The 12,106-nt window shown below is 35.2% G+C and overlaps 1 protein-coding gene across 3 annotated transcripts in view; it reads left to right on the top strand.

Moving 5' to 3' along the window:
* Positions 1-12,079, top strand: part of ATP2B1 (ATPase plasma membrane Ca2+ transporting 1) — a 74,287-nt gene extending 62,208 nt beyond the window's left edge. For 2 of the 3 annotated variants that reach the window (XM_083365243.1, XM_083365244.1), the window contains 6 exons: positions 2,259-2,450; positions 2,838-3,051; positions 3,271-3,482; positions 5,498-5,605; positions 6,014-6,196; positions 9,210-12,079. In XM_083365243.1, coding sequence (XP_083221369.1) covers positions 2,259-2,450; positions 2,838-3,051; positions 3,271-3,482; positions 5,498-5,605; positions 6,014-6,196; positions 9,210-9,524 — 1,224 coding nt within the window. In that variant the 3' untranslated portion in view covers positions 9,525-12,079. Of the gene's footprint in view, positions 1-2,258; positions 2,451-2,837; positions 3,052-3,270; positions 3,483-5,497; positions 5,606-6,013; positions 6,197-6,427; positions 6,587-9,209 lie in introns of all 3 variants that reach the window. The other variant, XM_083365245.1, reaches the window with a different exon arrangement.
* The last annotated feature ends 27 nt before the right edge of the window (positions 12,080-12,106 follow it).

The following is a 12,106-nucleotide window of genomic DNA, read 5'->3' as shown; positions in this document are numbered from 1 at the left end:
TTTGGGAGACGCTCCCTGGCGGATCGGGGAGGGAGCGCCCGCCCACCGCCAGGCAGTTCCAAGTTTGGGGGACTTCCGGCGGGCCGGGGAAGAGCGTGCCTGCCAGCCCGTTCCAGGAACTTCCGGGGACTTCAAAAGGGGCTTTTCCTTCCACCCACCCATTTGAGAGCACATTTGCAGACGGAGCAGCCGCGCATCTGGAGCCAAGCCCCGCCCAGGAGGCGGTCAGCCAGGTGGGCTCGGAAGACGCGCTGGAGAGGCGGGCTTGGGGCGGCCATGCTGAGGCCGACTGGCGAGGGCCGCTGTGTGGTCTGCAGTCGAGAGGGGCGCCAGGCCCGCCGGAAGTCCCCGGAAGTTCCTGGAACGGGCTGGCAGGCACGCTCTTCCCCGGCCCGCCGGAAGTTGGCTTTGCACGATTTGCATCAGACGGGGCTGAATCGGGCTTGTGTCGGACACTTGGCAACTGGCATGTAAGTATTTTCCGGCGTATAAGACGAAAAACCTTAAAAATCTTCTTAAAAGTCAGGGGTCGTCTTATACGCCGGGTCGTCTTATACGCCGGAAAATACGGTAATCATTTTAAAGTTTGGTGTAGGATTGTATTGTGTTCTGTTAACTTTAAAGGTGTTGAGTACGTATTCTAATATCAGTATTGTTTTTCCTTCCTTTTTGCAGTAACATGTATCTAAGATAAATGTGGTCTTTTATTTATTAGAATTTGATAACAGTTATATTATTTAACAGGATATTGAACCATCAAATGATTCAGCACCTTTTTATAATGTGGAATCTGTAACATCATGTTTTTTCTAAAGAGTAGAAATCAGATAGTCTAGTTTACCTGTGAGCTTTTAAGTTGCAGGTACTTCGCATACCATTGTCAAGCAAATTTTATATAATATATCTTTATTTAACTGAGGCACTGGGGAAAACAGGCAAGCTTCTATTATTGCATATGGTATCAGTAACAAGTATCCTATTCTAAACAGTTAAATATCTGTTTCTCAAATGATTTGTCAAAGTTTTAAGAAACACACACCTTGAATCCAAAACATACTGCACATTGCCTGCTTGACCTAGACTACACAGAATTTAATTAATCTAAATTAAATGCTCAGAAGCTATTCTCCTGTGCCATCTATTGGCTTTGAGGGTTATCTGGAATTAGAAGTCAAAGGTACTTAACATAATGGCCATCTTTATTTTTTAAATTGAACAATAAATGCCCAAAATATTAGAGGAGGCAGATAAATCTTTGTATAATTCTCATTACTACTATCAAATTATTATAGCTTAAAAATGGCACATCATTTTTAGTTCCTTTCCAATATAGGTAGTCCTCGATTTATAACCAATTCGATTGCTTGGCAACTGGCATGTATTTATGACAATTGCACTTTCCCAGAGTCATGTGATCACGATATGTATAACCTTTCCAGTAGGCTTCCAAAAAGCAGAGTCAATGGGAGAAGCCAGGTTCACTTAATGACCACATAATTCACTTCACTACAGTGATTCACTTAAAAACTCTGGCCAAAAAAGGTCATAAAATGAGATGCAACTAACTGAACTACATTGCTTAGCAGTGGAAATTTTGGGCTCAATTGTGGTTGTAAGTTGAGAACTACCTGTAGAAAAAGATTCAATTTTAAAGAACTGTAAGGATATTGCAGTGTTGCAGCTATGTACATAGGTATATTTAGCTAAGCACCATTGAATTCAATTTATATGACAGAATCATCAGTAAGATTTTTCATAATAGCTTCCACTGCAGTTGATCTTTTTGCATAAATATTGATATAATAATATCTAGTTTAAAAAAGTGAGTATGACAAAATAATTTTGAGTTCGCTTAAATTTCATGTTAACGAGTAATTTTTCCATTATTCAAGATTTTAGAAGTGTATTAAAAGTTGAAAAAAACCAAAATCATTAGCTCTAATCCACAGCATTCAAGGATTGTTTAATCACACCATGTAATTACTTACGTGGTAGTTTATAACTCAAGAAGGAATTGTATGGTACCAAATGAATGTATTGGAAGAACAAATACAAAGGAACCTATCCCTACTCTTGTTCCTCAGAATAAATGGCAGGCCGTAAAGAAAGTCTTCTCTACACGTCGCAGACTGCAGGAAGAGTGAAATACTTTTCTATTCTTCCTTATTTTTTATTAATAACAGGTGTGAGTAGTTTACATCTGGGCTGTCCTAATACTCAAGGACAGTATTGTAATTTTGTTTTGTTTTCTCCTTCAGGGCATTGCTGGAACTGATGTAGCTAAAGAAGCTTCTGATATTATTCTTACAGATGACAACTTCTCAAGCATTGTTAAAGCAGTTATGTGGGGGCGAAATGTGTATGATAGTATCTCCAAATTCCTTCAGTTCCAGCTTACTGTTAATGTAGTTGCGGTAATTGTTGCTTTCACAGGAGCATGCATTACACAAGTAGGTATTATATATTTATTTTCATGTAATGAGATTAAATCAGATTGAATCAATGTGGTTAATTTTGAGAGTGATTTCTTATTTGATAGATTTTATGTCTCACCCTTTCTCCAGGAGTTTATGAAGCTCTTAAATCTGTTTATCCCATAACAATGTTCCTATAAGGGGAGCTGGATTGAAAAAGAGTAGCAGCCCAAAGTAATGCAGGGTTTCCATGGCCAATATGGAACTAAAAAATTGCGTGGATTTTTTTACTCTTAGCTTAATGTCTTAATCACAGCATCAAGTTTAAGTACAAAAATGAACCTGATTGGAACTATTAAATGTTAGATAACTTGATTTGTAAGAATATTTGTGATTATATTAGAAAACATGTTGATTTTACAGGACTCTCCACTTAAAGCTGTTCAGATGTTATGGGTAAATCTCATAATGGATACCCTGGCTTCACTTGCTTTGGCAACAGAACCCCCCACAGAAGCACTTTTGCTGAGAAAACCTTATGGTAGAAATAAACCTCTCATCTCACGGACCATGATGAAGAATATTCTGGGCCATGCTTTCTATCAGCTTGTGGTTGTCTTCACACTGTTGTTTGCTGGTAAGAATATTATAATTTAAACCTCTTTGGTATAGTTTCTGATCTATGCTTGCTTTATTGTGAGCATTTCTTCAATATTTAAAGGAACGTTAAAGGACATTGACATGTTAATAGAATGTTAAAAGAGAAAGAAATGTTAAAAGAAGACTAAAGGGGAATGTTTACAAAAAAACCCATGAATTTTGGGTGGCATTTTGAGAATATTTATCTTGTTTACAGGTGAAAAAATCTTTGATATTGATAGTGGAAGAAATGCACCTCTTCATGCTCCTCCTTCAGAGCACTACACAATTGTCTTTAATACATTTGTGATGATGCAGCTATTTAATGAAATAAATGCCCGAAAAATTCACGGTGAAAGGAATGTATTTGAAGGAATTTTCAATAATGCTATATTCTGTACTATAGTTCTTGGAACATTTATTGTACAGGTGAGTAGATTTTTTTAAATAAAGTCATGCAGAATTTGGAGGATTAGAATTTTTAGAGGCCAGTGATTGCTGTATTAATAATCAGTATTAGGGTAGGGCATGCTCTGAGAGTTCAGAATTTCTTTAAATATAAAACATATCCTTATCTGTATGTGTCACATTAGAGGATAATTGGACCTGTGCAAATGTGGTTTTATAATTAATAGTATGCTTACAGAAATATGTTTTTGTTAATGTTAATTTTTAGTATTGCTATTTAGTATTGCTATTCAAGACTCACCCACCAGGCTCAAGGTTGACTCAGCCTTCCATCCTTCCGAGGTAGGTAAAATGAGGACCCAGATTGTTGGGGGCAATAAGCTGACTTTGTAAAAAAGCCGCTTGGGGGGCCGAAAGCCCTAATAAGCAGGTATATACATAGAATGAAGGCTATTGCTAAGCACATTGTGCTTGAGATTGTAAGCCGCCCTGAGTCTTCGGAGAAGGGCGGGATATAAATGGGATTTAAAAAAAAAGACATAATGTTCATATCGCGCTCATGTTGGCTTATGGCAAACTTTATAATGAGAATGTGATCATATAATAAGAGCTGTCATGGTGTAGTGGTTCGAATGCAGTATTGCAAGCTAACTCTGTCCACTGCCAGGAATTCAATGCTGACCAGCTCAAGATTGATTCAGTTTTCCATCCTTCCGAGGTTGGTAAAATGTTGACCCAGTTTGTTGGGGGCAATATGCTGACTTTTAAACTGCTTAGAGAGTGCTGTAAAGCTCTATGAAGCAGTATATAAGTCTAACTGCTATTGCTATAATTTAGTATTATAAAAATCAAAGTGTTATTAACTTATCTTTAAAAACAACATAGGGTTACTTATAACCTAGCTACAGTATGCATTATAATTATTTGTGGGAGATTTCCTTCAGGTCTTCCTTCAATCCAAGGAAAAGAGGTGTTCATCTGAGAGTCATCTCAGTGATGGAGCCCAGTTGTGAACACTTTTGCCCCAGAGATAAATAACCCTAGAAGTTCTGGTATAGGACAATATATTCTTCTTCAGTAAAAGCAAGAGGTTTATATATTCAGAAGGGAAACCAGAAGAAAGAGAATATTTAGAAACTGACCATCAGTTTTGTATGCTAGAAGTGTAAAATAATGGAAGGAACACATAGATGTGTATATTGGCTTGTCTCATTTTGGCTTAATGTCCATACATTAGTTAATACGATTTGAGAAAAGTAATAAGTTTTTATAAGTCAATGTTATCTGGAATTACACAGTGAAAATTACAGGAACTGGGCATGGCTAGTCTAGTGAAGAGAAAGACCACGATAGCAGTGTTCCAATATTTGAGGGGCTGTCAGAGATTAACCTATTTTCCAGGCCAGACAAGGAATAATGGGTGGAAACTGATCAATGAGAGATTCAGCCTAGAAATTAGGAGAAATTTTCTGACAGTTAGAACAATTAACCAGTGGAACAGATTGCCTTCAGAAGTTGTGGGAGCTTCATCACTGGAAGCTTTCAAGAAGAGACTGGACTGCCATCTGTCAGAAATGGTATAGGATCTCCTGCTTGGGCAAGGGGTTGGACTAGATGATCTACAAGGTCCCTTCCAACTCTGTTATTCTACTCTGTTCTAAAATTGGAAGCCATAGAAGATAACCTTGGATTTGTGAAGCTTAGGATACAGCAGAAAATATCTTTCTACAATTGGAAGCAGTGCCATTCCAATTTTACAGTTTTAGATTGATGACATGTGTCTACTGTCTGCTTATGAATTGGTTCATGTAATAGCTAGAATTACCAATATTGTGCTGTGTGTTCGATTTTGTGCTGTCTGTTTCAGATAACTTTTTCTTATGTTTTCATTTTCTTTATCATATACCCCATTCCTTTTATAAACTAAAGCAATCATAGATCTTTTAAAATAGTTAACTGTATTTGTATCATAAAAGCCAATACCTTCGTTTTTTATCTTTTCAAATAGCTAATACAATAATTATTTTTCTTAACAGATAGTTATTGTACAGTTTGGTGGGAAGCCTTTCAGTTGCTCTGAGCTTACAGTAGAACAGTGGTTGTGGTCAATTTTTCTAGGAATGGGAACACTTCTTTGGGGCCAGGTATGTAATACTAGTTTTGCAGTACAGTTCCTCAAATTACCAAAGATTATGTTTTAGAATGCATTTTACTCAGTATATGGCTTTTTTCATTGTCATTAACTTTCTTCATGCTGCTCTACTATGGCTGTTTTAAACTTTGAAATTTCAGAACAATATGGAAAAGAAAGCAAGTGATAGTCTTCTCATTATGCATCCAAATGCATAGGAGTATTATGCTGCAATATTGACTAGCTACGATTTGATTAATACCTCTCCAAAGAAAACAGTGAAAAACTTTAAGCTAGCTGTTTCTTATTTGAAGCCATTTAGGGAGTGGGGAGAGTCTGTCACTAGTTCTAAAAGGGAATTTGAACGTAAGGGAAAGTTTTCATAAATATGTTTTCTTGTTGTTATTTCCCATTGTTATAGTTGATATCAACTATTCCAACCAGTCAATTGAAATTCCTTAAAGAAGCTGGCCATGGAACACAAAAGGAAGAGATTCCTGAAGAAGAGTTAGCAGAAGATGTGGAAGAAATTGATCATGCTGAAAGAGAGCTAAGGCGTGGTCAGATCTTATGGTTTAGGGGTCTAAACAGGATACAAACTCAGGTATGGTCTTGTAAAGGTAGGAGATAGGGTTGAGGACTTGACATTTCCTCATTGTTCTTAGCATTGATTTGGAATGTAGTCATAAAATGTGTGATTTAAATCTTTATATGGCAAAAAGTATTAGCTGTTTAATGCTTCAAATTCCTTCTTTACTTCATCACCAAATGTGCTTCTCGCCTCTTTACCTGCTCTGTAAAAGTGCCTTTTTTCTTTACTTTTTATGTGTTGTAGATGGGATGGTCCTTTCTCTTGTTCTCTCTCTCTCTTGCTGAGCAAGCTGTCACAATCTCTGATTCCTTGCAGATGGATGTAGTGAATGCTTTCCAGAGTGGAACTTCCATTCAGGGGGCTCTAAGGCGGCAACCTTCCATCGCCAGCCAGCATCATGATGTAACAAATATTTCTACCCCTACACATGTAGTGTTTTCCTCTACTACTACTACTACTACTACTGCTTCTACTACTGTGGGGTGTGAGTGTGTGTTCATAAGTGCATGAAATTAACGTTTTCCCAGTTCACGCATCTAACGTTTCATTCTTTCCTTCAGTCGTTAAATTCATCATTAACGTTTTTTCACATTGTTACCTTCAAAATGGGAGTCCTAAAGCCCCCTTCTCCTTTTTAGAGGGTCACAGTTCAAGTGGCACAATTGTATACAGTAAAAAGCTTGACAGTGCACATAGCACCTTCATACTTGCACAGAAGAGACCTTTTTGGAAAAAAATATTTATAGTAATTGCTACAAATATTTGAGTATATGTCTTGAGGTCTGTAAACAAAAAGATCTACAAACTTGTTTAGTGAAATGCTTAAAGCTGGTCCAAGATAAATAGATTATTTTCATGTTTACTTTTGTAACTTCAGTATAATTTAAAGCTCATGAGGGAAATGACTTTAATTTGCAACTGCAAAAATAGCACATATATTTTTCATAAAGATTGTTATTTTACATGCTAAGCTCCTTCCAGCGTTAGCAATATTTAAAGTGAAAATACTTAAATTAGTGCTAGAAATATTAAGATTAAAATGGCCTTTACTATGTGTAAAAAAATGTTTTATGTGTGTTTGTTAATAAAAGCCTTGTTCAACTCTCCCAACAATGTCACTGAAATGACATTGGCCTCTTGCAGACATCCACATATTCAGTGGTGATGTTTACAAGTTAGAAAATCTTCACTGGCAGGCATGTTATGCAGAATGCCGGATGGTGACCATTCCATGTAATGCCTGAGTGGAATTACAATCTTTAGCTATGGGAAAAAATACATATACATAAATGTGCCATTGTGGCACAAATGAAAAAGAACTATAGAGACAGAAATAAGTAGGTCTGTTCTATCCAGTTTCCAATGGGGGCTTTTGATAAACATGACTTCCCAAAAGAGAATTTAATATCCATGGATCATAATTTAAAGTTCCATCTGAAATAGTAGAAACACAAAAAATACAATGGATATAATACCAGACTGATTAAATATTCTGAATGTAAGTTGATCATATTTTGGGTTTCATAGTATTGTAATTTTAAACCTGAAGTCTATTCTGAATTGCTTATTATGGATGGTAAAAGCCATTTTCCCTTTTATTCATAGTCCTGTTTTCTCCATTATTAATTGTGTTGCTAACTTCCTCACCTTACTTATTTCAATCTGAATATTAATGGAAATGTCCTGTGCTTATAGGGCCTTTCCATTAATATTTGTACTGTTCATCAGTTACTTAATAGTTTGAAATGCCTCACAATTTACTTCAGTTACCTTTCTACTATCATAGTTTGGGAGACAAAATGTTGGAGCCATTTTGAACAGGGAGAAGCTTTAGAGTGAGGATGGAAAAAGTACTAGAGTTGTTTATATCTACAGCACTTCAGCATTAACTGTATTGGTATCTGCAGGATATGGGAAGTCTTAATTGAGCAAATACCTGCTTCCAAAAACAGCTGTCCCTTTTTGTTTCATTATCAAGCTAGATGACATCATCAGTTACTTAGCTTGGTAATGCAATGTCTATAGCAGGCATGTCAAACTCGCAATGTCATGTGACATCGCGCGACGTATTGTGACTTTTTCCTCATTGCTGGCAATGGGGTGGGCGCAGTTTCAGTATAATACATCCGGCCCACAGGCCAGCAGTTTGAGAAGCAACGTCAAAAAACACAAGAACCCAATAAATAAAAATGTTTACCTAGGCATGTGCACACCATTAATTTTAATAACCTTGATGAGAAACATTTATTTTCTAGTGATAATTCTAGAATTTACTGTATATAAAAAAATGGCAACTAGGATATTTGAAGCAGAAGGCTAAAAACATATCAAAAAGCATTTAAAATATGTTTACATAATCATAACTCGGCTCATATTTTTGTCATTTTAGCATATATATATATAATATGGCTGAAATATTTGCAGTAATATGAGGGAAAACAAATTATTTCATATGGGCCATTTTTATCATGCATTTCTTGTTCCTACAAATTATGGCACCCATTTCTATGAAATTATTTTTATGTGACATATACTCAAATATTTAGATTAAATCCAGTGAGCTTGAACAAGCTTGTATTACACTGAACTTTTCATAGCTCAAACCACAGTTCCCAGCATTTCTTTAAAAAAAACTTTAAAAAAATTCTTGAAGCCCTGCCAGTAGTCTATAATTCCATATTCTAGAAGTCTAGTATTTCTTCTGTGTGTTTAAAATGAAGTAGAATTTATCAATTGGCTTAAATTTTTAACTATTTCATATTAGTTATAAAAGTAGATAGCTTCAATTTTGTAGATAGACATTTTGAACCAATTTTTTTTACATTTATTTCTGCTATAGCCTGACAGTGTTCTTCTGAAATGCTCTTCATTTTTATTTATTGTTCTACAGTTTATTGCAAGTACCACTGCATTATATAAATTCAGTTCACTCGTCTTACCTATTTGTGGATTCAAGCTCATAAAACAACGTTCTCCCAAGGACAATATTATTAAACAGTAACACTTACGCTTTTCATACTTGCAGATCCGAGTGGTGAATGCATTTCGTAGTTCCTTATATGAAGGATTGGAAAAACCTGAATCCCGAAGTTCAATCCACAATTTTATGACTCATCCTGAGTTTAGAATAGAAGATTCTGAAACTCATATTCCACTTATTGATGATACTGATGCTGAAGATGACGCTCCAACAAAACGCAACTCAACTCCTCTTCCACCGTCACCCAACAAAAATAACAATGCGGTTAATAGTGGAATTCATCTTACGACAGACTTGAGTAAGTCTGCTACCTCTTCATCCACAGGGAGCCCACTGCATAGTTTGGAAACATCGCTCTGATTGTATGCTGAATGTTAACACACTAGTTGCATTTAAAGAAACACACTGAAACTGGGCTTTTCCCCTCGTTATTATGGACAAGATGGTATTCTTGTCTCGGACTTCAACAAGAAGATAAAATTGTACGAATGTAGATTTATTTTTTTAAAAAGAAGCTTTCTGCCAGACTTCAGGGTGCTTTTCTGGGGAGGGGAAAGTGGGAGTAATAATGAACTCTTGACAGATAAACAGTAACTTGCTTATGTGTCCTGTGGATCATTAGCTGTACTTAAGAATGGCCCATAAGAATGTCTTACCAGAACTTATGTTCTTAATTCCTTTGAGGAGAGGGCTGGATTGGGCAGAAGAGCCCAGGATCACCAAATTTATAATTTTCATTTCTGCTGTTGGCTGTTAATAATTTGAATTATTTATGTTTATAAATAATGCAGATCTGTTTACAAGGTTTGTAGATACTTTTTTGTTCCTGTTCAGAGATGGGAAGTTTCCTTATAAATGATGTAGAAAAAATTAGTCCATCAAATACTGCTGTATTTTCAGGAAAGGGTGTTTCTATTGAAACTGTACTAAAATTTTGCCTGCAATTTACCTTGTTAAATATTGTAGATAAAATTGCTACTACTAATAGCCAAATAGATAACACTAATGCTTTGTAAAAACATGAGCAATGGTGTTCTAATGAAGTTATGGCCTCTGTCCTAATTAGTTTCTCAAACATTTACTATTTAATGGTTTTGAAACAATTGTAAAAATTTTAAAAATTCAGAACTTGCTGAACATGTTCAGAATTTAGTAGAAGGTTGTTTAATGCAGGACCTATGATGGAACTTGCTTGAAATACTTCTGTTATCTCAGGCAAAATGGATTAAATCAAAATACATCAGAATCTTAGTCTTTTTGTTTTTGTCTAGAAACAGTAGCTTGGTGAACTGTGAGTGGAGCTGTTTATTTTTCTGACCTAAATATCTTTATAGCATGAAGGCTATTGGTATTTGGAAAGTTATGAATAGTTACCATACACTGCTTTGAAATTCATTTGAGTTAAAATAAATCATCCCTTTTGATAAAATAAATATGCGGCAATGGTTTTTACAGAATCCAGCATTTTTACAAATATTAGGTTTTGGTGGCTTCACTAGATGCTAAAGAACAAAGACTGTGGACTGTTTCTGATTTTATGCAGAAGAGGTGCTCTGGAATACGTGGAAGTATGAATACAACGTCTATCTGTAACACTTTAAAGCTGCCATGCAGTCCAAGAAAAACAAAAGTTGTAGACAGATTTTCTTTGCATTTCTGCATGTTCCAAAACCCTTATTGCTGATCTGATCTGAAGCACTGCACAGTCCAATCCTCATTCACAAGAGAGAGATAGAAATAAATCACCCTAGAATTTTTTTCCATTCTAAAAGAAAATATGAATAAAAGTATGTTCTCCTGTATGTCTATCTTTGACAATTTGTTTTTCTTAACCAATAATAGAAAATGTCCATTTTTCCTTTTTGTGTTTATTATCACTGTCTAATTTTAATTTTTGATTTCTAATGATAAACAGGATCCTCTGTGATAATATCTTATATTTTCTCAATCATGACAGAATAATTTTCTACTCTTCAGAATGATCTACTTATAAATTTTTTTGCAAAGAGATGTATAGTCCTCATAAGAGAACCTAGAATATGTCTGCTGTTAAACCAGACATTAACTTATCAGGGAGCTGAGCTAACAAAGGAAGAAGAGAATGCATCTTAAATTTAGTATATAGTATTTAAGCACCTCAAGAATATGATAGTCACATCTGTGAGCATTAGCTTGTCTTCTGGGAAAGAAATTTAAAACCTGTGTAATATTACAGCTAGATTTTATAATTCAGTTTTCAAGTAAAATATAAGGGATTTGATAATGGTTAATTGTCCTTTCATTGGACACTATATCCATCCATAAGATTTTGCATATTGTATCCAACTATCATTCATTTTCTATTTGGTTTGTCCTTTATCCTATTTAGAGAATTTACTATTTATGCTGATACTTTACATAGTAATTATTTTCAGATTCTTATTTTGTAAGTGGATAAGAAGTATGGTTTGGAAAGGTAGCATTTATGTAATTGGGGGAATGATGTAACTGCAACATACATTGAAGAATGAGATGTAATTGTTCAAACTATCTCAGTTGTGTATGATTCATTATAGTTGTTATTTTTTAAACGTGTTATTTGGAAAGATTTTCTTTTCTTTTAATGGTAATCATCATTATTTGAATGTCCAAACTCTAGAGTGAATTCTATAGGTCATACCTCAAGGAGACATTTAATTTACTCACAAATTAACTTTTTCAGTCCTGTTGACTGCAGTACATTGAATCTTAATAGTAAGTGTAATCTAATACCAAGGATATTTGTTACTACTATGAAAGCAACAAAATTTCATTATTTATTAAAGTAGTCATTACTGCTTCTTAATTACTGACCCCACATTGCTTTTCCGGGTTGTAAGGCTTACTTTCATTTTATTTGATGTAACTTAAATAAATAAATATGCTGTTTATCTGTCTCTGGATGGGGACTGAAATCTCTGAAA

This window comes from Vipera ursinii (genome assembly GCF_947247035.1).
Source record: "Vipera ursinii genome assembly, chromosome: 6".
NCBI classification, from domain to species: domain Eukaryota; kingdom Metazoa; phylum Chordata; class Lepidosauria; order Squamata; family Viperidae; genus Vipera; species Vipera ursinii.
Note: the sequence above shows the minus strand (reverse complement) of the source record. Positions and strands in the feature narration are given on the sequence as shown.